Source organism: Miniopterus schreibersii (genome assembly GCF_964146895.1).
Source record: "Miniopterus schreibersii genome assembly, chromosome: 14".
NCBI lineage: Eukaryota > Metazoa > Chordata > Mammalia > Chiroptera > Miniopteridae > Miniopterus > Miniopterus schreibersii.
The window spans coordinates 34,244,274-34,268,170 of NC_138114.1; the positions used below are offsets into that span (position 1 = coordinate 34,244,274).

At 40.7% G+C, this 23,897-nt stretch overlaps 1 protein-coding gene across 6 annotated transcripts in view; it reads right to left on the reverse strand.

Moving 5' to 3' along the window:
• Positions 1 to 23,897, reverse strand: part of CPEB3 (cytoplasmic polyadenylation element binding protein 3) — a gene marked incomplete at its 5' end in the record, with an annotated part of 131,843 nt that overhangs the window by 10,444 nt on the left and 97,502 nt on the right. For all 6 annotated transcript variants that reach the window (XM_081157525.1, XM_081157524.1, XM_081157523.1 and 3 more), the window contains 2 exons: positions 10,248 to 10,429; positions 19,891 to 20,005. In XM_081157525.1, the coding sequence (XP_081013651.1) occupies positions 10,248 to 10,429; positions 19,891 to 20,005 (297 nt within the window). The remainder of the gene's footprint in view (positions 1 to 10,247; positions 10,430 to 19,890; positions 20,006 to 23,897) is intronic.

A 23,897-nucleotide genomic window follows, 5' to 3' on the forward strand; every position in this document is an offset into this window, starting at 1 on the left:
TTACTTGACTATCCAGATCGATTCCGCTTTTCCCAATGCACAGATCTGTTACTAGTGGTGAGCACACAGTGCAATATACAGATTTTGTAACATAGAAACCCACACTTAAAACCTATGTGATCCTATTAACCAAATGCTACCCCAACAAATTTAATTTTAAGTACTTATAAGCAGGGGAAAAAATGGGTTTCTCTGTTAACCACCTAAGTCACCTGCAATATCACTGAGCTAGGCCACTTTGAAGACACCAACTTACTGGCATCACATTACTGATCTACACCACCATTTAAGTCCAGACGCCAGAGCCCCTCGCAGAGCCAATCACACCACCAAACTGACCCTCTGCGCCAAAGGGATCATCACGTACAGGAGGTGCAACTTCCTCAGAGAGACAATGAATTCATACCACATACCTAGCAGAGAGCACCACGCCCGAGGATGCTGAGGAGCACGTGTAACCTACTGATGAGCTGGCAACCACTGCGGGTCAGGACTGCGGTGGAGCCTGAGATAACCGGCTATAAGAAGGCGGATAACACAAAGAGAAAGCCATACTTTAACAAACTGGCCTCAAGCTGACATTGTTTTGTTTCTAACAAGCTAGAGAAAATATTTCTCTCTGTGGTCACTTTGATATTGGTCAGCAACATGGTCTCCTGAAGTAAATGAAACAACGGCTAACCAGCTCTTGGTGGAAGACAGGGGTTGCCTAGGGAGGCCATGAACTACGCATAGGTCCAGATTTCCCTCTCCTGGGCCTGAAAGGGTGTAGCAACCAGAAGGGAGGCATTAACCAAGGTCAGGCTCAGATAAAGGTTACATAAAGGACACCTAAAGACTGGTCCCTGCTGCATTCTGCCCTTTGGTGACAGAAAAACACACACAAATTAAGCCAGTCAGATACCTGGCCATCCCAAGGCAGGGAAGATATGCTTAAAGGTGGCTGGAAGCTGAGCAGAAGCAAAGACTTCAGGTAATGGAGTAAGAGTGGACCCACTGGAGAAAGAGGCCAAGTGCGGAGGTATGATCGAATGGGGACAGATGTGAGGGTTGGCCAAGAAGTCATGGTCGCCTTTCTTATCACCTAGAGCAACATGCTTCCCGGGAGCGGAACTTTATTTGGTGTGCTCAAAGCTTTTCAGTGTAATGTGCTTCTAACCTTCATGGCATGTGTCACAGAGGACATCTAGCCTGAAAACCACAGAGACCTTGTCACCATTCCCACTAAACACGGCATCCTTAGAGCTAACGTAGGCCCTCCATTGCAGGCGATACTAAGGATGTTCAAACACAGACTTTTAGTTTTTCAACTGACTATGAGGTGGAATCCTGCTATTTAGAAAGCAGATGACAGATGCTAGGAAATTAAAGCAGCAACGTGAAAATAGCTTTCCCTCAGCAGCAGAGTTACTCACAACCTTCCAGATTTAGCAACTTCACGGTTATTAATTTTAGAAGCGATCTGGGATTAAAACACACGTAAGGAAAATGGTTTGGATTTCATTTTCTTTCGACCTTTCAAAAGATGGATCTTATCGTGTTTCATGTTTTCAGGTGCTAGGGGCAGAAGGATTTAAAAATCACCCTTGTGCCTACGTGTCCCAGTGATGACACTGCTGCCATGTGCTTACAGAGAACAGAAGACCTGTGAGTGTCTGTTGGCCTTAAGATAACTTTTTCATGCCAGCTGACAGCATCCTGCACAATCCATACATTCACCCTTAGTCCAGTTTCCTTCCATGCTACTTGGGAGCGGGGATGGAGGTGAAGGTGTTAATCAGCTCCAAGCCAATCTCTAGTTAGCAAAACAGTGTATCATGTGGAGAACAAAGGGTAAGAAAATCATTAAAAACTGAAATGCATACTGCCCCTCCCCCACCTTCACTGGGGTATAAAACGGCAGAGTGCCCTGACTCTATCCCTTAACTGGCTGTATCACAACCTTGCAGCCTCAGAGTCCCCTACCCCATGAGAGGTTTGGACCAGCTCCTCCAAATAAGAATAAGCACTCACCAAGAAATTGCTAACTGATAGCCCCTGACTTCTGGGGTTAAAGAACCTGAATGTCCTACTGAGATAACTACTTACTGGGGTGATGGTCGAGCTTTCATATTAAAAATTATCACACTTCCAAGAGAGAAGACATAAGAAGAGAGGACAGGACAGGAGAGATCAGAGGTCAAGACTAGGACAAAAAGTTTCTATGCCATTTAGAGAAGAGGAGCATCTCTCTCGCTTTCTTTAGATGACCCAAACTCCATTTAAAAAACTATTTCCAGTCAAAGTCTCCGAGACTCCCACTGCTTCGAAATAAGCTCAGGTAGGATTAGTTCTGACAATACATGAACTCACTTCTGGGTGCTGCTGCTTCTCAAAGGGTCAAATCAAACACAGCCATAGCTACAGCTGAGAAGCTTTCAAGCCAGATCAAGGCAGGGGCCAGTACCAGCAGCTAAATAAAGGCTGGGCTACGGGAGTCCCAGACTGAGGCTAGGAACAGACGTCCTCAGAACCCTCGCTCCTTTTGCTCATGTATTCCAGTCATCTCATGTATTCCAGCTGTGACCAAGGACAAAGTGTGGCACTATCTGCACTTCTGTCAGTATGGTTACTGGGTCATATTAATCTTCATGCAGGCTAAAAATACAAAGCCTTTGATAGTTTTTAGCTAAAATTCAAGTCTAATATGTTTTTAGTGAAGAGGAAAAAAAGATTAAATATGTGAAATACTTGAAGTGCTTGCAAAGAAAGGTGCAATGAATAACATCTCATTAAATAAAAATGTATGCTACTCGAAGCAAATATTATGTGCTATGGCTCAGCTGTCACGATGTATTAGGAAGCCCCAAATTAGCTGACAGTCTCTCTGGTCCTCTGCATTAAGCTAAAACAGACGCAAGGAAACATTATTTGTCAATAGTATGTTGGTTTCAAAACTATTTTCCCTTTTTATATAGAGACTGATATGTTAGAAAGATACAATAGATAATGTAGATAATCTCAAATAATCAAAATACAAAAAACTATAAATACTACAGGGACTACCAGTCACACCTTCAATGCCCCACCACAACCACGAATACGCAGCTGCTGTTTTCCTACCCCACCCCAACTCTCATAGATAGAAAACATATGCCCAGCACTCCCAGTTCTGGGTATTTATACAAAAGAACTGAAATCAGGATCTCGTAGTGGTGCCTGCACTACCGTGTTCAATGCAGCACTATTCACAACAGCCAAGGCATGGAAGCAACCTAAATGTCCACCGATGGATGGATAAACAAAATGTGGTCTATACATACAGTGGAATATTATTCAGCCTTAAAAAAGGAAAATCTGTCACATGTGACCACATAGATTATCAACCTTAAGGGCGCTATGCTAAATGAAATAAGCCAGTCACAGCAGGACAACTGCATGACTCTATTTTTATGAAGCATCTAAACCAGTCAAACCCATAGAAAGCAGAAAGTAGACTGGCCATTGCCAGAGTTTGGGGGCAGGGGAAGTGGGGAACTGCTGTTCAAAGGGTATAGTTTACGCACAATATTGTGCTTATAGTTAATAATAATAGTGTGCTGTACACTTAAACATTTGTTAAGAGGATAGAGTTTAAGTGTTTTTTACCACAATAAGAGAAGGGGAGGGGAGGGGAGGGGAGGGGAGGGGAGGGGAGGGGAGGGGAGGGGAGGGGAGGGGAGGGGAGGGGAGGGGAGGGGAGGGGAGGGGAGGGGAGGGGAGGGGAGGGGAGGGGAGATATGTTGATGTGACATACTTGGTAAAAAGGGACTGAGGAAGGGGAAAAATCGACTGCTTATTAAACTTCTGAATTTGGGCATGAAAAAAGAAAAGAAGCTGAAAACACAGTATTTCCCCAACTGGGCTCCCATGAACATTATTCCAAGAGATGGTGCATTTTAGGAGAGCTCACCATCAAAAGAATTTGTGAAGAATTGCACAGTGTCTCCTCCTTGGGTCTTCACAATGAAGATGAGTGTATAAAGAAGTCTAAGAAGTTCTAGAATAAAGCAGCCTATTTAATTTTCTTCAAGGGAGCATTTCCAAACTCATTTGACTCGGAAAAAGACTTTTCTGCAAAATAGATATTAAAATCCCAAGGGACTCATGCTTTCTGAAGAACGATTTAGAAAACGGTTTAGGGGCACTAATTTTAGGGGTAGATCCCTACCTATTCAGAGCTCCTCTTCCTATTTCAAAAACTCAAACAATCAACCCACTTTCTTGCCTGAAATATTTAACTCCTTTTATCACGTGAAATTTCAATTAGACTAATAAGCATCTTCCAGAAGAGCTCGAATATTAGCCATTCATGGTTTCATGTAAATTAATATGTTATCAGTGCTACTGTATATTGAAGGAGTGCTCTACAGCTTTCAAAAGCACCGTCATTAACACATACACACACATCCTTCCTTCAAACGATGTAATAAGTGGTATAGTCAAGACTAAACCCCAGACTGGCTGATTCTAGTCTAGTATCTTTCGACTAGTAAAACAGTCTCTATGGGCTGAGTTGGCAGGCTCCAACCAATGTCTACTGCATGATGCATGTCAAGTTTGAAACATTTGGCTTACAAATTTCTAGGAGACAACATGACCGAGTTGTACTAAACAACAGTTGTGTATGGGGGGAAACCTCTCAGATTTTTATAAAGAAATTGTTCATATCAGTCAAATCATATGCTTTTGTTAGACTAAGGGAGATTCAACTGATTCTACCCTTACAAATTTTCTCAGAGCCGTGCAGAGTAGACAAAGGGGTAGGAAAGTGAGCATGTAGAAAGGTTACCCATTTTCAGAGGGTTTCATTTTTCACACTGCAAAAATCTTTCATATGTAAGTGACCAGACATGAGTTATAAAGAAAACTGGATTTAGCAGAGCTTTCACATCTTAGGTGTTCATTTGGCACCACTTCTAAAAATACCATGAAAATAGAATGAGTACAGGGGCCCTCTTTTGCCCTCATTGCGCTTAAATACTTTAAACTGTTCCAGTTTTTCACAGAAAAACTGTTCAAAGGAATATAAGCAAAATTTAATCCTAACCTTCTACTGAATATCAAGTTCAAAATCTTTTCATTATCAGCAAAAAGATACTGGTAAAAACACCTCTTTCTAGACTAAAGGGAAAAAAACCACCTTCAATTCTTTAAATGGAAAATGCACCCAGGTGTTCACATCTACAAAAGGAACTTAAGAGTCTCTATAAGTGTGTCTTTACCCTTATATTAATGATTCTCAGTGGAACTGAGTAGGCACTTTCAAATGGGAAAAAAAGAGTCAACAATTAGCTTTGGTTGTATGGTTGGGCAATGGCACAATTTAAATAGGCCAGGCTCTACAATAATACAAATCAACACCTGAACAGCTTTCCAAAGCACTGGCTCATCAATCATTGCTTATCTGTGCAATAAACCATAAGGCTGATTTCTTACTACTACAAGACAATAAAATCAAGCCTCTAAGAGGTTAGGAAACTTGCCCAAGGTAATACCATGCCTGGGAGAAGAGCTAGGAGTGTGGCTCACATCTCCCAAGTCTCAAGCTGGGACAGTTTTTCACTAGAGCCATAGTTTTCTGGACGGTGAGGATAGGAGTGGGTGTGGAGTATAACGTCCCCCAAGGTACTTATGGGCATCAACCATAGACGCCCCACTCTAACAGTGTCTAGGGAGCCTCTCTTACCCATGAGAGTGCATCACATGCCTCATGTATGCCAAGGCAGAAGAAACACTGAGAACCACTGTACTGGGTATTATACAATCTTGACACTGTCAACATAGGGACTATCACCAACTGGCCAATAACTGGTGAATACTAGCCATAAGATATGCATAATGTAAGTCTTAAAGGATTTATTTCAAGATGTTAATTTTTCCTTGGAAGTAAAAACTGAGGCATGAATTGCATTTGTGCATTTATTTATTTATTTATTTGACCCCTTGGGTCATTTATAATGTTCTGTAACAAGGGTCATTATGACATTAAAAATGGCAAACATTTTCACTAATGTTATATGTTAGAACATTATATGTTTATATATATGTTTATGTATATGTAAAGGTTAACTATAGGATATATATATATATATATATATATATATATGCACACACATGCATGCATACATATATATATATAAATCCAGTGGAGTTGCATTGGCTCATATTGACTTGAAAAAAGGTTTTACATGAAGGCAGCACAAAAGTAAAAATCAAAAGCAAAACAACTGTAAAAATAAGCACAGGAAAATTTCAAACTCATTTTGTTAATGTTCAAAATGACCTACAGACGTACTAGAAAATCCTGGTAACAAACTCCAGCTGTGCCGAGTTCTGTGCAGAATATGTTCACCTAAAAGGTATGTGAAATACTGAAACATATATAAAATCACTAAGGGACCTGTAATCTAACTCGAGGTTCCTAACCTAAGTCTGGGGGGAAAGGACTTAATGGAATAAGTTGGTCTGAATAAACATTAGACCCTGGATAAGCAGGAAAATCCAGGAAGGGAGTCCCAAGAGCAGAGGCCGCCCTGCCCTCAATGGACAGGCATCTTGAGAGTCTCCAAATCTCTCCTAAATTTTCCTCTGTTGTAAAATAAACAAAGTTGAATCAGGTCATGCCTAAGGTTAAGTCTGGCTTTAATGTACTATAAGTGTCAAAGAATACTTTCTGGTAGTTTAAACAGTAAAACCTAGGTTTCTTTATTACTCAAGTGAGTGTTCATAACTAAGTAGGGAAGGAATGCTGTGCAAAGTGCCCTCTGGTGGACAGTGGAACATACCAAAGGTTGGTACATAAGGGCTTTTCATGAGCTGCCTCTCAGTCAGCATTCATTCAAGACTCACTCATTATTCATCCAAAAACAAGTAATAGTGTGTGTCCACTCTGTATCAAGTATTAAGTATCAGTAGCCAACATGAAAGACATACAGTCACTGGCCTTAGGGATTGTATGGTCTAACAGGACACTGGAGCATTACTTAATTACAGATGTGCTTTAATGCCACGAAGCAATGGTAGGTGGTATTATGACAATGATCTACAGTGGCGATATGAGCTCCACTGAAGAAAGGATTCCTAAAAATATCACAATTAAGCTGAGACTTTAAAGAAAAGTGGGTATTAGGCAGGCAGAGGAAAAAGTATATATGATAACCCTGAAAAACAGAGAAAAAGGCTATTTGTGACTGGCTCAAGATGAGGAAGGGAGAGCTAAGGCAGAAGAGGTATGTAGTGCATGGTGGGTCATGCAGGCAATGGTGAGAAATCTGACCTTTATTCCAAGGACAGTAGAACATAATCAAAAGGTTTAAAGGAGGGAAGACATGATTCACATATGATTTTACAAGATCACACTGATTTTTATGTACAGGATGAACTGGGATGGGCTAAAGATGTAGTGGGGAGACATGAGAAAGCTATTCTTGATGTTCAGGGGAGAGACGAGAGTGACTCCCTCCAGAATCCTTGATAAACTTCCATGGCTGCTTCCAGTCCTTGTCCTCCCATTTATCATCTTAATTTATTCTGTACATTTACTGAGTACCACTCATGTCCCAAGCACCCCCATTCAGGCCTCTGCGCACAGGTGGCAGAGTCAAGGACATGGCAGCTCTGTGAGGAACCATGAGAAGCCCCCCACCTGTTAGTGCTTCCATTGCTAGACACACCATGGCAAAAAGTCTGCTGATGTGTACATTTATCAGCCCACTCTAACAAGTCACATATTCTTGAGGGACCCTAATTACAGCTATAGCAGGAGTCAGAAGTTTGCCCCAATAGCCTGGACAATCTTGTTCCCATAACTTTGAAGAGCACAGGTTAAATAAGTAAGATCCCCTCCCTATAAAGAGGTGAGTAAAATTATAGAGGATAAATGCTGTGCCTCCCCCACCCCCACTGGGGTTATTGTTTAATTGATCCTCTTACTTGAAGGCTGTACTTTAAAATACCTCTTCCTAGGTCCTAAAACTGACTGTGGGGATAGTTGTGCAACTATGTAAATATACTAAAAACTATTAAATCATACTCTTTAAATTGGTGATTTGTATGGCATGTGAATTATATACCTCAATAAAGCTGTTACCAAAACAAATATAAAAAGAAAAAAACACCTCTTCCTTAAAGGTGATGACACACTGGATGAGAGAAATGACAGCTTCAGGGTCGACAGTCCCTATCAGTATTGTACATGGACATATTTTCTACTCCCATGCAAGCCCAAAAGTCTCTAAGATGGTGAAAAGAAATCAAATCTATAAAGACTGTATTTTCCCCATAAACCACTCCATCTAAAAGCTTAGTCAAAGAGCAGCAATTATAGTAATAACAATAAATACATAAACATATAAACTCTCTAAAGAGTTGTCTTTTTGAAAAAAACTGGGTTGATATAAAAGAGGTAAAGGGAACATGCCAGTCAAATTCTTCTTCAGGTACTTCCCACAGTTCACCAAGGAAGGTGCAACCTGAGAGCACACACCTCAAACAGTCCCAGAACTTTCATGGCTCCAGGTGCTGCTGCTCTGCAGGTTGCCCTCTTCAAATTCCCATATGGGGGGAAATGTGAAAAGGGGTAAGGGCTGCAAACAGGAAGCAAGTGGCCCTTAAAATTCCACCTGCAGTTTAGAAAAATATTCACTGAATTTGCGCTTATAATGATGCAGACAGCAAAGGAGGCTCTTCTGACCAGAGAGGTAATAGAAGTTGATGCTATTTAAAACAGCCACAGTCTTGGTTTAAAAGGCAACTCTAGGATAACATCAGAATGAAGGAAAAAAAGACTGTAGCATCTTGGAATTTGCAATAGCATGGAAAAGGGATTGTGGGCACAGGTGAACATCTGTCCCTGCCTTTTAGGACAGCAAGTTTCAAAACCGTAGCTATGAGACTACTGCTAAAAACCTGGAGGGTTATTAAGGGAAGAAGGAATCTCTGCAGACAATCACAAAGAGAGCCCCTGAGAAAGGAAAAGGCCATCACCTAAGGAAACACTGATGTGCTTAAACAGGGTGAGCAAAGTAGGTTTACAGTTGTGAGTATGCAAAACAAAGAGTTTATTCTTGTATTATTACTTATTAATTATTGTATTACTTATTTGCATTACAACTGTATACCCATCTTTGCCCCACCCTGTATACAATGGGAACTCTCTACAAAACTCAAATGTAAGCTTTAGCAGAAAAATTAAAAAAAAAAATAAAACTAGGAATGAGCTTTATTTATCCAATCAGTGTATCCCCCAAGAACACCCTTTGCTGGAAGCATTAATAGCCACTGTACAACTGCATAGGGGACGTGCTCAAGGCTTGCTGCTATTCTCCTATTTGCTCCTTTACTCTAATAACACAGGTCCCAGATTAATACCTACTACCTTCCATTGTCCCAAGCTTCCAAACAGTGGCAGAGCTTGGATTTAAGAGATTTAAACCTATGCCTGTCTGCAAAACCAACCGAGCATACCAACTCCTCAGATCTACCTCGTGGACCCTCTTCAGATCAGAAGGAGAAAATCTGAATGCCTCTAGTGGCCAATCAGGTAATGCCAACGAGCAGGGCAGGTAAAGCATATGTACAGGGTGTCCCCCAAAAAATGTATACACACTTTAACAGCTGATAGCTCAATTCTGAAAATGAAATATATTTTAAAAGACACTGCCTTTATAATTATTCAGTGTGTGTATACATTTTTGGGGGACACCCTATATATATGGTGTGAGCAATAGAACTACAGGGAGGTGCAGGGGGGACTGGCGGGGATAGCAGCTATTTGGTTCAATGATTGCTACCACATGTGATCCTGCAATTTTAAGAGAAACCAGAGCTTCACAATTTTATGTATACGCCTGCACGTTAACATTAAATGTTAGTCCAAGTTTGCTTGTTTTAAGCGCACCACCTGGGTCAAATAGGTCACCAGCTCCCAACCTTTGTGAACGCGTTGTTGGCGTCATCTTTTGCACAGCACTGGTTTGGTATGCTAATTTCTGCAGGGTTATTTTCATAAGTGTGACATCACCCTGGGGATGAGCGAGGCAGAGGGTTCATTAACGCCTTAAACACCAAGCGTGCTCTCCTTTCAGGCAGCCTAGATGGACTTGTGGACTGATGCCATGTAAGGCAGAGCTGCTCGCTTAGGAGCACAGGGTGCTTTTCCTCCCAGGAGCCCAGAGAACAAGCTTCATTTCTTTCCTGTGGCAATGACACCCCAAGCACGTGCTTACCCGTTTGTCAATGTCATTGTGTTGGAGTTGCACAAAGCGAGCGCTGATGGCTGCGATGTAACTCTGCTGGTTGGAGAACGCCACGCGGCCAGCACCTTTGGGGTACTTCAGCTCTGGGTCTGTATCGATGCCAGCATAGCAGACACCACCATACAAACGGTCCATGATCATTGCCAGTTCAACTGCAAGAAAATAAACACAATCCTGCATAAATGTTTAGAAGGTGCTCCTGACCAGGAGAAGGAAGGACTATGTAAGGATCATGTGGTGTAATTAAGAAAAGGAAAACCCATGTGAAATATCATGAAGAGTGTCCACATCAGTCTTACAATTCAAGTAGGGGGAGATCCTCATAGGATATTTGAAAATAAAATGGAAATAAAATTTACACACGCACACACAAATTTACATAATCAGAACTTCAGCAACAGTGTTAAAGGAATGATCTATCACTAATCCTCTTGTTCTAACTTCTAACTGCTTAGTCCACTGGAGTGGGCCCTGTGTAGGCAAAGCATTTCACGGTGCCCTAACAAGTTATAAAAAACAACCCTCTAAGACTGAAAGCAGTTACTAAAGTTACATTGCTATGTTTAAGATTAAGCTATAGAAAGAATTAAGTCATCATTTTAGCTAGAGGCAATATGTTTACAGCCTTAAAGTAAATCTCTACACTTGAAAAAGAAGACTGTTAGAGTATATTTTATCCCAACTGAGAACTCTCCACACTAACCTCTAAGTGATATTAGCAATGATAACAGCAGCAATGAACATTTATTGAGCACTTACAATGTGCCAGGAAACACTAAGCTGCTACAAAGGCAGTGAAAACATACCCATCCTGCACCTGCTATAAATCCAGAGGTCTGGTCTGCAGTCCTTGTCACATTTCCCCTAATATATCTTTATATTGGTATATTTACAAAATATCTTTTGTACAGAAAGCATTTGGAAATTGGTCCATTCCAAAGGTCTGATATTCTAAAATTATCCTCACCATAAAGGTACCATGGAGAGAAATGAAGCAGTGACTTACCTGGATCCAAATTGCCTGAAGGTAATTATTTACTTGATACTGGATGGCACCTCCTCCAGGTATGACCAGTCCTTTCAGGCCATTAAACATGGTTTAAGTCCAAAAGACTTACCCTAACCGTGGGGAATGACCCAAGGACCTACTTCCCTCAAATACCTACATATGGTATTTGGAAAGGAGAAGACAGTGAGGATAGATGATGACCTGGGCCACAGCCCGTGGGCAAAGACCATTATGGAGTAGAGATCCACAGGAATCAGGATGTGGGGAGAGGAAAAGCAGCACAACCTGGTGGGGTAGAGGAAGAAATCTGCAGCAGATGTAAGGGCTGGATGGTATAAGAGCCCCACCAAAATTTTACAAGCAGAAGGCAGGCCAAGTACTACTGGCTTCCTGTAACACGAAGCTGCTGAGCAGTGAGAAAAGCTATGTTGCCAAGACAAAAAGGCTGTCTTTTTACTTAACTTCAAAATTTCTCCCCGGAGAAATTTTGTAGGCACCCCACACCAGAGTCCCTAATATTGGTGACTTTTCTAAGTGCCTATTTGTAATAGGAAGAATGACCTGCAATCAACAGGTATTTCCAGAAGGTGAGGAAAGAAGCTAGTAATCGGCCAAGAATATGTGCTATTCAAGACAGAAGAGCAGAAAGCCATCTCAATTATCCCATTATGATCAGAATTACTGAGTCATACCAGCCAAAGGAACACTGCTGATTAGCGCTCAAGCAGACCCTGACTGCAGTCTTGGAGCAGGATCCAGGAATCACACTCATTCAAACAATGCAAAAATAATGGTGCACACACCCTGAATGTCTGAGTTCAGTGGGTCCTTATACTCCATCCCAACAACCTCTGATGGCTTGAGGACCTCTTCACCTGGCTAATGTTATTCCAGTTACAGACACCAAGAAACTGAAGAGAGAATTAGTTAATTATAGTCATTAATGAATTTCCCTTATTGGTTAAATGGGCTTAGTAATTTAAGTAACCTCAGGGCCTAGAAATTAAACACTAATTTCCCAAAGACCTGGCTTCCTCTGGAATGGAATAGGACATAAACACTCCTTCAGCCTGGTGAATGGCAGGAGAAGAATGCTGGCAAGGGACCAAATGGCACTTGTCTTCCACCCTTTGGAAGCACTCAAGAAAGTGTTTGATTTAGAAAGAAGGTACACTGGCTGTAAGCCTGCAGCTCTAGCTGGCGAGGAGAGTTACTGTAACCACAGGTTCTTCTATTGCATAGGGGCCTCCAAAGGAATCTTGGGGGGTCCCGGATGCCAGAGAAGGCGCCTTCCATGAGCACAAACTTTCCATTGCTTCGTAGATCTAGCTGCTGGAAAATCATTTTCACGTGCCAAAGATGAGGTCATGACTTCTGTTGCTGGCAGTTAAGTACTTTTGATAGGAAGCAGAAACCCTCACTCACTATGCTTTTATGAAAAATACTTATAAATAAATCATTTCCACTTATAAGCTTATTATACACAGTCATTTTCTTGGCCACCAAAAAGTCTGCAGACATTTGAGTCAATGAAGTCTCACTTAAGTGAAGGGCAATTTGCTGACAAGCTAGAAACAACCAAGGTAACTAAAGAGAGAGCTTTTGGGGTGAAGAGTATGAAAATTTCCCATCTTTCTTTCTACCCTAACCTCTATTTTAATTACAAAAGGTCTAATACCATGATCACCCCTGAAGAAAGGTAAATGATGGTCAGAGAACTGTTGTTTGGACTGGTCCTTTCAATCAGCAAGTCTTCATCAAAAGCACACTTCCTGCAGGCTAAACTCAAACACCAGGGGGATGTCATTTAAGTAACTCTGCTTAGTACTTAAATGACATTATTGAGAAAAGTAACCACTTGGTAAATACAGCTTTAGGGAAGAAAATGTAATTGAATTCACCACTAGGTAGACGACTAACAAATAACAGAGCAAGTCTTCCTCAAGTCCTATAAATTTTCAACCTGAAACAATATTTTTTATAAAGATACAAATTCACCTACAGATGTCAGAATGTACAACTATTTTTAGAGACTAGGTTTTAAAGGCTTCCTTATAGTGAGCATCATCAGTTAACATAAGAAAATCCCATATAAATTCCCTTCCTCTGATGGGGGCAAGCTGAGCCAAGACGAGGGCTACCATTTTGACTACTTGGGAGGGGAGAAAAGTAGAAGGCAGTAAGGATCTAGCAGAAATGAACTAAAACCTTCATGGGTTTATCTGTATCTTGTGATCTCAACCCTGCTCATGAAAGGTGAGCACTTGATCAAAGATGTATTTTATCTGGAAAATGTGGTCAAACCACCTACTAAGGCTATGACAGTGACTCCTCATTCTAAATCATCCTCTGTAGAGGGCAAGGACAGTGTAGCTCCCAGAATCACATTCCTAACACTTAACCTGAGGAAGGTGAGGCTACTAGAGCAAGGCATACAGGCGAAGGCTGGAATTCAGACAGATGGAGGTAACAGCAGGCACGGAGAGAGTCCATGAAAAAGTCAGGAGTCTCCAAACCACGTTTTATTTTTTCCTTCCTATCCAGACAGTGTTCACATGGTCTGTCTGGTCACCACAGGGGTGGGGAATTAGCAGGTCTGGTAGCTCTATCCAAGGGCATTCTGCACTTTGGATAAGCTCTGTGCTCCTAAGACAACTCAAGTCATGTCAAAGACATCTGTTCCATGATAACAAGCAACACTAAGAGTCTAACTCACACACTGGCTCTTGTGATGAGCTTTACTGTGCCACCACCGGAGAGGGAAGCAAGAATACTGCAGAGTATGTAGCATGTAGCATTCCCACGAATTCCTCCTGGTTGTGGCGACTATGCCTCTGAAGTCCTGATTCTTCACAGAGATCTGAAAGGGACTTCAGTTCACCAGAGCGGAAATCATGATGACTCCCTCATCCTGCCCCACCCCAGGGTCCTGTTCCTAGTTAGATATCAAAGCCAGCCATCAAGCAATGTTTAAGTATGAGACACGATGGGAACCAAACAGGGTAGAGCAGGAATAAGGATTCCTAAAGGAAGTATCAACACATTCATCTTTCCAGATTCTAAATTGTGAATCTAGAAGACACGTTTCTTCCCTTAGGAAACAAGAACAAAGCAGACAGAAAAGAGGCAGAAGGCACCTCAGGAAGGTGATCACAAGCTTCCACTCTGCATCAGATGTTGGGAAGTTAAGAATAGTTTCAAATAAATGGTATGAACCACCAACCAAGTCAGAGAGAGAGTGATTAACTTGATTAAATCGGACTGGTACCAAGTTAACCGTTATTACTGTTACAGAGACAACACCTCAGCTCTCAGCTGGAGAAAGAAGCTCCCTTCTGTGCAAAGAGCCCCAAACTTGATGTCTGGAGATCTGAGCTTGAGTCTTGGCTTTTCAACTTATTGTGGCCTTGGCCGATCACCCCCTTTGAACCCTGCTTCCTTATCTCTACAATGAATTCTACCCCTTCCACTTCACAGGGTTATCATGAGGATTAAACATACATGAGAACTCTGAACACACTGCTGAGCACAGACTGGTGCTCAAATGTTTAGCTCTGTCCAGGGGTGGTTTTTGCCTCTACTCATAAATCTTTGCTTAATGTTAACTTGGCTTGGTTTCGGCTCCATAAGCACCAATTCACCCCAGTCTTACTTGAACTTTATGCTCAAGTTACTCAACCTGCCCCTGATGTGGCAAAGTTTGACATCAGCTATGGGGGAGAGAGAACACAAACACATATTAACATTAGAAAATCCTTAACCCTAAGGGCAATGTACTTAATCAAGTCAGTATGCTAAACCTGGAGCTTATCTGGGACAACACGTACCGAACTTGGGACTTGGTAAAAGAAAAAGCTTCTACTACTGAGAAACTTGATATAAGATGATTTCTGCCTGCTACCACTTTGTAGAATAACAGCAACAAAAAAAAGCTACGGTTACAAGAGTCCTAATTCCTGAGTCACAAATCAGAATGTGATTCCTAATACATGTGAACTGCCAGAATGCCTGTACAGAATGTCTGAAATAAGTGCACCTAGAAAAATTCAGGATGCATGTTCTCTAGATGTATCCCACACATCACTGAATATTTACCTCAAAGTTGTTGTTTTTTCCTCTACAGAAAAGCCATCCTAACAACAGTCGCGGGGGGGGGGGGGGGGGGGGGGGGAGGGAGGCAGAGAAGGAAATTTCAGGATTCATCACAGAATATTAGCAGGGGAGAAAAAGACAGGAAAGAATTATCAAAGCCATAGTTAGGAAAGACCCAAGGGTGACAAGCAAATGGCAGGGAGGCTCTAGGGACTCAGATGAGCAGTCTCTCAAGACTGATCTGTCAGCGGGACCTGGACTGATGAACTGTCAGAAGGAAGTCATGAAGTGGAAGAACAGCTCACAAGTCCCTAACTGGAGAGGACGGTGGAGGGTTTTTCAAGCCTAATCAAAGATGGAAGTGGTTGGGTCCCAAAGCTTGATCACCAAGGCAGTACTCAAATTAGATGCCTGAGCCAAGAAGCTGGAGTCAGAATATTCGTGTTTATAAACGGGGGGAGAGTACAGAGACCGGATGCTTCATTCTCTACTTTTTCCTGGTGGCCTCACCATCCCCAAGCCTAGCACTCATTTCCTCTGAGAGCAAGGAGACATGTTCTGGAGAGGTCCTAATGCCATAGGGATATACAACAGGGCTATTTCTGTACCGAGTGAGATTCAGGAAGACACGTTGCTTACGTTACTGGGATGAAGACTGGAGACACACTGTTGTACTTCCAGGTGGAGAACCAGACAGACTACCTACCCCTTTCCCTGTACTGGCTGTCTGAAGGATAATGTAAATTTCAGCCACATGGTGGCATGGTGAGTCTACCTATAGCCTTTCCTAGCATGGGGGTGAGAAGAGGTGGGGAGCAAAGAACAGGACCTGAGAAACACCAGGAGACTTCAGGCAAGCTGTCCTTGTCTTGCCACTGTGACTGATGGAAGTGATGGAAGGGAGGGAGAGAAGACAGTAGGGATGTGTATCATTTGGCCTAAAAAAACCAACAATCAGGCAGTCTAGCTTTGGGAAACCCATCTAGATTTTTCCATTGATATTTTCCCATTTTCAGGTTAATATATCTAGGTCTGTAACTTTTTTTTTCTCCCCCAACCTGAATTTTAAAAAGGAAGGCTTGTCAAAGGACCAGAAGGAGCAACCTAATACTGCTTAAAACAGGTTGCCTTGTTTCTTTAGAAGTGTTTGTGTATTTCCTTTTGGTGGGGTAAGGACTATATTTATAATAACATTAATAATAATGGTCTTGTCTTAAAAGGGGAAATATCAAAGATAAATAGCCTCACAAGATCCAAAGGAATAATTCTTGAGTGGTAACATTTTAGTCACTATTCCATGTTAATGGACCACTTTTGGCCCAGAAGAAGGCGAAAATCAATTTGGACACTTAGAATTCCACCTGTTGAGTACTGTCACCCATTTCTGGTCCAAGATCACCCTGCATATAGTGCCTGAAACAGTTTTAACACTCTTCAAAATTCCATAACCACAATGCCCTCTGGAAATAATAAAAAATGGCCTGAAGTATTTAAAAACCAAGTTTGAGAAACATTATGTTAAAAAGTACAGTCTAGCATCCAGTTAATTGAGTCAGCATTCTATTAATGCATTTCTTGCTTTCCTCTGTTCTGAAATCTGTGACTCTGTAGATGACAACCTGTTGAATGTGACAGTGAGATGTTCATTCAATTTGGCATGACCTGCACTTGCTCAGTGCCAGTCACACAGTGGATGCTCAATAAATGTTATTGATCAAGTGAGTTGCACTGTATTCAGTTTAAGATGGTCTAGCGAAGTCAAAATGAATTCCTTTAAAAATAGCCTTCTATTCCAAGGCACACACCAGCCCACAAAGCTCAGTGTCTTCAAAGAAGTCCAATTCTCTGCACATGGATAAAAGCTACGGATGTTAACTCTTTTCGTATGGATTACATGGCATCCAATCGGGAAGTCTTAAATAGACAGTCAAATTCTGAGATACTAAGATAGCTTATTTAGCCATCTAGAAACCAGCTACAGTTATGGGAAGTGTTGGTGTGGAGGAATGTGTCCATCAGACAAAGTGATTGTGGGTTGCTAACCACATAACTGCAAAAACAAAACTTTAAAACAAAAATTTTAGCTTAGCTTAAAAAAAACACACCAAGATGCCCGGCCGGGCGTGGCTCAGTGGTTGAGCGTCGACCTAGGATCCAGGCGATCAGGGTTCGATTCCCGGTCAGGGCACATGCCCGGGTTGGGGGCTAGATCAATGACTCTCTCATCATTGATGTTTCTGTCTCTCTCTCTCCCTCTCCCTTCCTCTCTCTGAAATCAATAAAGATATAAAAGAAAAAAACACACCAAGAGACTTATAAAGGGTATATACCATCTAGGTAGGGAACACAAAATCCCATTTCAGATGAGAAAACTAAATATAACCCTTGTCTAATTCTAGAACTTGCAGCATCTTGTAGACACAGAGTGTTAAAGAAAGAATATAATTTAGCACCTTGGGTCTCCTGCCCTGTGGTGTCAATGTGATCTTAGAAAAGTGTGGAAAATGGATCTTCATAGGATTTATAAAGGGAAAATAATATAGAGGCCCTTATCTATCCTTTAAAATCATTAAAACAGGAAGAATAAAGGGTAAATAATAAAAAAGGAAATTTAGTTTATAAATTATTGTGTCAGTTACTTAAAAATAGACATAATAGGCTAAAGCCAGTTCTATTCTTTTTATAACTGTGGGGCTTTTTCTTTCAGAATCTTTTTTTCCTTCAGATTCCTATCTAGGAAAAAAGGAGAGGGGCTAGAATATTAATACTAATTTGTGTTTGCAGTTAGTTGCAAAAAAATAGCTAGAGCCTGGCCGGGGTGGTTCAGTGGTTGGGCATCGACCCATGAACCAAGAGGTCATCGAAACATCGGTTCAATTCCCAGTCAGGGCACATGCCTGGGTTGAGGGCTCGATCCCCAGTAGGGGTAGTGTAGGAGGCAGCTAATCGATGTTTCTATCTCTATCTCCCTTCCTCTCTCCGAAATCAATAAAAACATATATTTTTTAAAAAGGATAGCTGGAATACTAGCAATGAATGTCCATTTTTGCAAAATATATATGTTGTTAAAAGACAGCAAAGGGGATTTTTCTCCTACTCCACTCCTAAATATAACACTAGTTAGAAAAAGTTAAGAATATTCCACAATGCCGCCACCTACATTTCTTTTTTTAAAGCACAAGCAGCTTAGAAACAAAGAGCTGCATTTACCCACATCTAATAATGCTGCTCATGCTGGAGCTGGTTCTTCCTGGACTTGATTCTCCAACAGCAGATCATGGAAGGGGTTGGGGGGGGGAGGAGCGGGCCTCTGCTACTTTGCTTTCATTCTTTTGGCATAATTTTCCATTAAAATGAAAGTAAGACCCAAAGATATTTGATTCTTTGAAATACCACAAAATTACACTCCACAGTCATAATTAATGTTTTAAAATCCTTCAAAATGCAATAATACATATATTTTTATATCGGCCTGAAGTTTATCATTTAGGACTAGATTGAAACTGAGATCTAAATAAATATGTTAAAAATGTTGAGGGGGAGTAAGGATTGAGAACTCATCAGTCACAGAGCCACATAGCTGTAGGTACATTTTACATTTTATAATTGTTTTCACAACTTGATTTTCACGATCTCTGCTTTTTCTTTTCTTTTTTAGGTAGAATTAAGTCAAACTGCTTACAAATAACAGAGATAATGTCAAGTTTTTCACAACTACAGCGGCAACAGTTACCTATCTTTTCATCCTACTTTGAAAAATATAAAATTCAGTTATTTTAAGCACTTTAAAAGCTTAGTTCCTACAAAAAATACTATATTCCACTGGCAATAACACTGATCCACAACTGATTAGATTTGTGTTTGGATTTGAATGTTGATATCATCAGCCTCAACTGCCCCAGTCAATTATGATTCTGCCCAGTACCAGCAGGAACATTTCATCATTGGAAAGGAACTTAAAAAAACAAAACAACAACAACAAAAAAACGGGAGCTTTAAAAAAAAGTCATCAAGATGCTTGAATCCGTAACTCATTTTTCAAACTGCATAAGAAAAAGGAACCTGTTTCACTTGGAAAGAGTTCAGTCTGACACTCAGTGACACAGTTTCCAGCAGTGGTTTGGCTCGTCACTGAGGGGCACACAGCTGCATTGGACAGATGGGGTGACTTTTTTCTGTCATACATAACAATGCTAACTCGTGTAAGAATGACACTGCCAAATGTATTGTTACTATTTTTAAAATATGTGGTTGAATAGGAAAGTGCTAAATAGAATTCATCCTTTCAAAATAACATTTTAATGAAATTCACTCTTGCACCATCAGGAAATAGAGCATTTTGGCAGAAAACATTTAATTTTGAAAGAGTCAGCTCAGTGAAACTGACATGACAGCCTTCTTTTTGGAGATTGTGTATAATTGACTGGAAACCTAGAAAATATTGGAGACTAAATGCATTGGGAATGTTGTTGTTGTGGGTTCTGTTGTTGTGGTGTTACTATTTCCACTCACCAGCTCGAAGGGGTCGTGGAACTCCCCCAACAAAGATAGTTTTTCTGGGGTCCAAAGGCTGAGAACCATCCATTACAAAGTCACTGTCACTTAGGTTCCATGGTCGAATTTGCACCTGAAAAAAAGTCGTTTACTTGGTCCTTACTTCATTTCCATCAACCCCAAATGAGAATAAGGTGACTAAAGACAAACCCACTGATTTGCGCATTTTACAACATACACAACCCAAACAGAAATCCAGTTATTTCTTAATGTAATCTGCATTATGTGCCTTTCAATAGAACTCTTGGGAAATCTACTTATAGGTACTATACTTGACACTCAAGACATATACCATGAAACCTTCAGAAACCACCTGTGGCTTAAAAAAAAGCAGTCTTTTACAGACAGATTCTGGGCTTTGGATCAGAACCATTTTAGCACATGAGAGACTGTTTATAACCTGCCATAGTACAGCACTCAGCTTTTTAAGACTCACCTAAAGGAAGGGACTGGGAACATTAGAAATATTTTCTAAAAGTTATCTGTATGTCTGGCCTTTAAATTCTTATCATCCCCTAAAATTAAAACATTAATCTTTCAGCAATATGATTTAACATAGATTAACACTCATCAAGTTAGCACGGGGTTTCCAGCAATATCAAACAGTGAAGCACACAGAGTTATCTACTTTTGATTTATCTGATTTTTCTAAACAAGTCTGGTTAAATAAAGGAAGAAACTGAAGTAAATTTTCAAACAGTAGAGAAAGAACTCTTTATGGCATGATTCTTTCTATTTGCTATATCTCTTAACTGGGAATCTGACTTCCTGCCCATAGTTTGTATTGTTTTATCAAACAATAAAAAATAAGGTATTTATTTCATCAGAATCTGAACCTTAAAGTATATTCCTTTCAATCCATAACTGAATTATCAAAGAAAAGCTTAAAATGAAACAAAACAAAACCACAAAAAAACCCTCCCATACTGAAAGATGAGTTTCAGTACTGCCTGGAAAAGAACCAGTCACGTGTGTTCCAGGAACTGGGGCTAGGTGTAGAAGCAGAGAAATTGGTGTTTGTCCTTAAGGAACATGCCTCTCCTTTCCCCTTCCACGGATTAGGAAAGGAAACAAAGCAGCTGAATTTTCATTTCCTTAGTATCAACAAAATTCTTCATTTCCCCCATTGCTCAACTCTCAACAGTTAATGTAAGGAAATACATAAGAAAATTTCTTATGTGGCTTGGCTTATATCTAGGAGTACTCCCATTTGAAAGGTAGTAAATCTGCCGATTACACTTTCAAAACACTTTGAATGTCAACTCTAAAACTGGCATTGCTCAGCAGTCTGCACATTCCTTATGACTGCTATGACATTCACCCCTACCTAACTTTCTGCCTTTTATGACATTGCTCCCTTCAAGGGTTAGCCAGAAGCTATAAAATCTCCATTTTTTCCTAGGTCCTGAAAACTTGGACCTGTTTGCAATTTCTGTAAATATTCAGGCATTGGCTCCACCTATATCACATGGGGGAAAAAAGATCCAGTTCTTTCCTTGTAAAATTTGGCCTGTTTGACTAAACTATCATTCCCTTGACATTTACCTGAAGGCAGATTCGCTATAACCATAAAACATCACTTTTAATTGCCTTCATTCAGGGGAGGTCAGTTCATAAGGTATATATATGTCTAATCCCTATGTTGTACACATGAAAATAATATATTTTGTGTCAACTGTAACTGAAAAATAAATTTAAAAAATAAAAAGCCAAAAATCATATTCATGAGTACCCATTATTAATGTTTAATCAAAGGCACAATTTCCAGACACTGTAATAATAAGAATTTTAATGTCACCAATAAAAAAAGTAGAATGTACCTTTTTCTACACAGAGCCCTCTCTCCTTTTAGTCTTATCCCTAATAAAGTAGTTAAGGCAGCCTCAGGACCTGGCCATTCCAATCACTTTATGATAATTGAGTTTGATCTTGGATCACTTTGCTCACAAATGAAAACAATTCCTGTGCAGTGTCCATACTATTCTGGCTTCATTTAATCAGATTACAGATAATGCAGTCTTCTGTAACAGCTGTAGGTTACTGCTGCTCAAAAGAATTCTGCAGATCTCAAACCTTTCTGCTGAGAGCTTCATTACTGCCCCCTCCTCCCACCCTTACTCCATTACATCACACACAACCCATTCCATTACCCTATTCTTGGCATTATAGATTAGGTAAAAATACAGGAAGAGGTCTCAGGAGACAGCAATAATTAACCCTATTCATAAAATCCACATTTCCCAGCTGTTACCAGAAAACAGCTCCTCAGAACTCACACTGCAGAATCAGAGAAATGTCCATATAGGCCAACTTTGGCACACTCTGCAGACTAAGCAAAAGGTAATGCTGTGGTCCCGTTTGCACTGAGATGTTCCATTCACATTTTGGTATCTCTCTGAAACATAAACCCACTCTCACACAAGGCATGTTCTCCATCTCCTAAGGTGTATTCTCAGGGCCTGATAGCCATGTTCTATCTTTCTCACTTACTCTTTGGATATATTTTCTGGTCCTTTAATATATTCTCCACACACACATATGTTTCTCTACTTTTTAAATACCACACTTTATAAGCTGACTCAAATATTTTGTAGAAAGGGGTAGAACATAAATAAAACAGCTTTTTTATTATTTTTGTTTCTTTAATAATTAGTTTTGAGAACGGACGAAATTAGAACTGTGTCCTGATTCAATATAAATTTACCCCAGCAATACAAACAAGTTTTACATATACGGGGATCACCGTGTGTGTGTGTGTGTGTGTGTGTGTGTGCGCGCGCGCGCGCGCGCCCGCGCACACGTGCGTAACAACTCTTCCAGTATGTTGTCAAACAGGCTACTGTAGGCTATACTCGCAGCAGGAAAAGCGTCAACATTCAGAGGACAAATATAGGGATGTCACCAGAAATAGTGAAGATTCTCGTAAATGAGCCTCACACGGATTCCAAAACTGATTCTCCTTCCTGGAGAAACCTGACCACGTTTGCTTGTAAAGGAGACTCCAGGAAGATGCACCACCCACCAGCTCTTCAGCCAGGCCATGCCCTTAAAGGGGTTACACCAAACCAGTCTGTAGGGCCATAAAGGTAACATAAATGCGTCAAGCCACCAGGACAATAGTAGGCAGGCAGTGACACACTGGATAAATCGCTCCTTTTAAAGAAAGCAGACACTTCTCAGCTCCAGCAAGCAGTTATAATTTGCAAATGTGCTGTCAGACTTTCCCATTTTTTAAGAGCAGCTAGATTTTTATGCGAAACTTCAAAAATTTAAAATGTTGGGAACTAATTCAAATGTTCACATCACTGTACAGGGTAAACAAAACTATGTGCAGGCCAGTCTATCCTGTAGGCCCCGGTCTGTGATCTGTGGCTAGAAAGGTTTAGTTACCACACAGCTCACAACGGAACACAGTGTTCCATCAGCACTTCTGAGAAAATACAAAATGGCTTTCCTTCAGTTTCTTTTTAGAGCATGTATTCCTAGTGAAGCTCTGTTGAGGACCATGAAGCCTACTTCTGGCTGAATTATTTACCTTCTAAATTCTTACCTCCCAAATTAATAGTTTGTCTTGTATAACTGCTTATCTCCAAAGGCAAAATCTTTTTAAGAATAAGGTCAAAAACCAAACATAAGGCTTGGTTGTGTAAGTTATCAATTTATACCATACAGTGACTTCAACAGCTTCAAGGAATCCTAAATCATTAACACTGATAATATCAACAGTACAGAAAGCACTAATTTTCCTTTTCAAGGTTTCCCAAAGTGTGTTCTAGGAAGTGTAGGCCCCCAGGGTTGTTCTGCCAGACAAGCAGTGTTAGGGAAAAGTCAGAAACTCTGTCTTCCTTCTTGGAGTTTCATGGCACCCATTCGTGTATATTAATTAAAGGCTCTGAGCAGTTCTACAGGAAAGAAATCTGTTCAAACGTTGTTAAACCCAGTATTTCCAAAATTACTCCTATGGA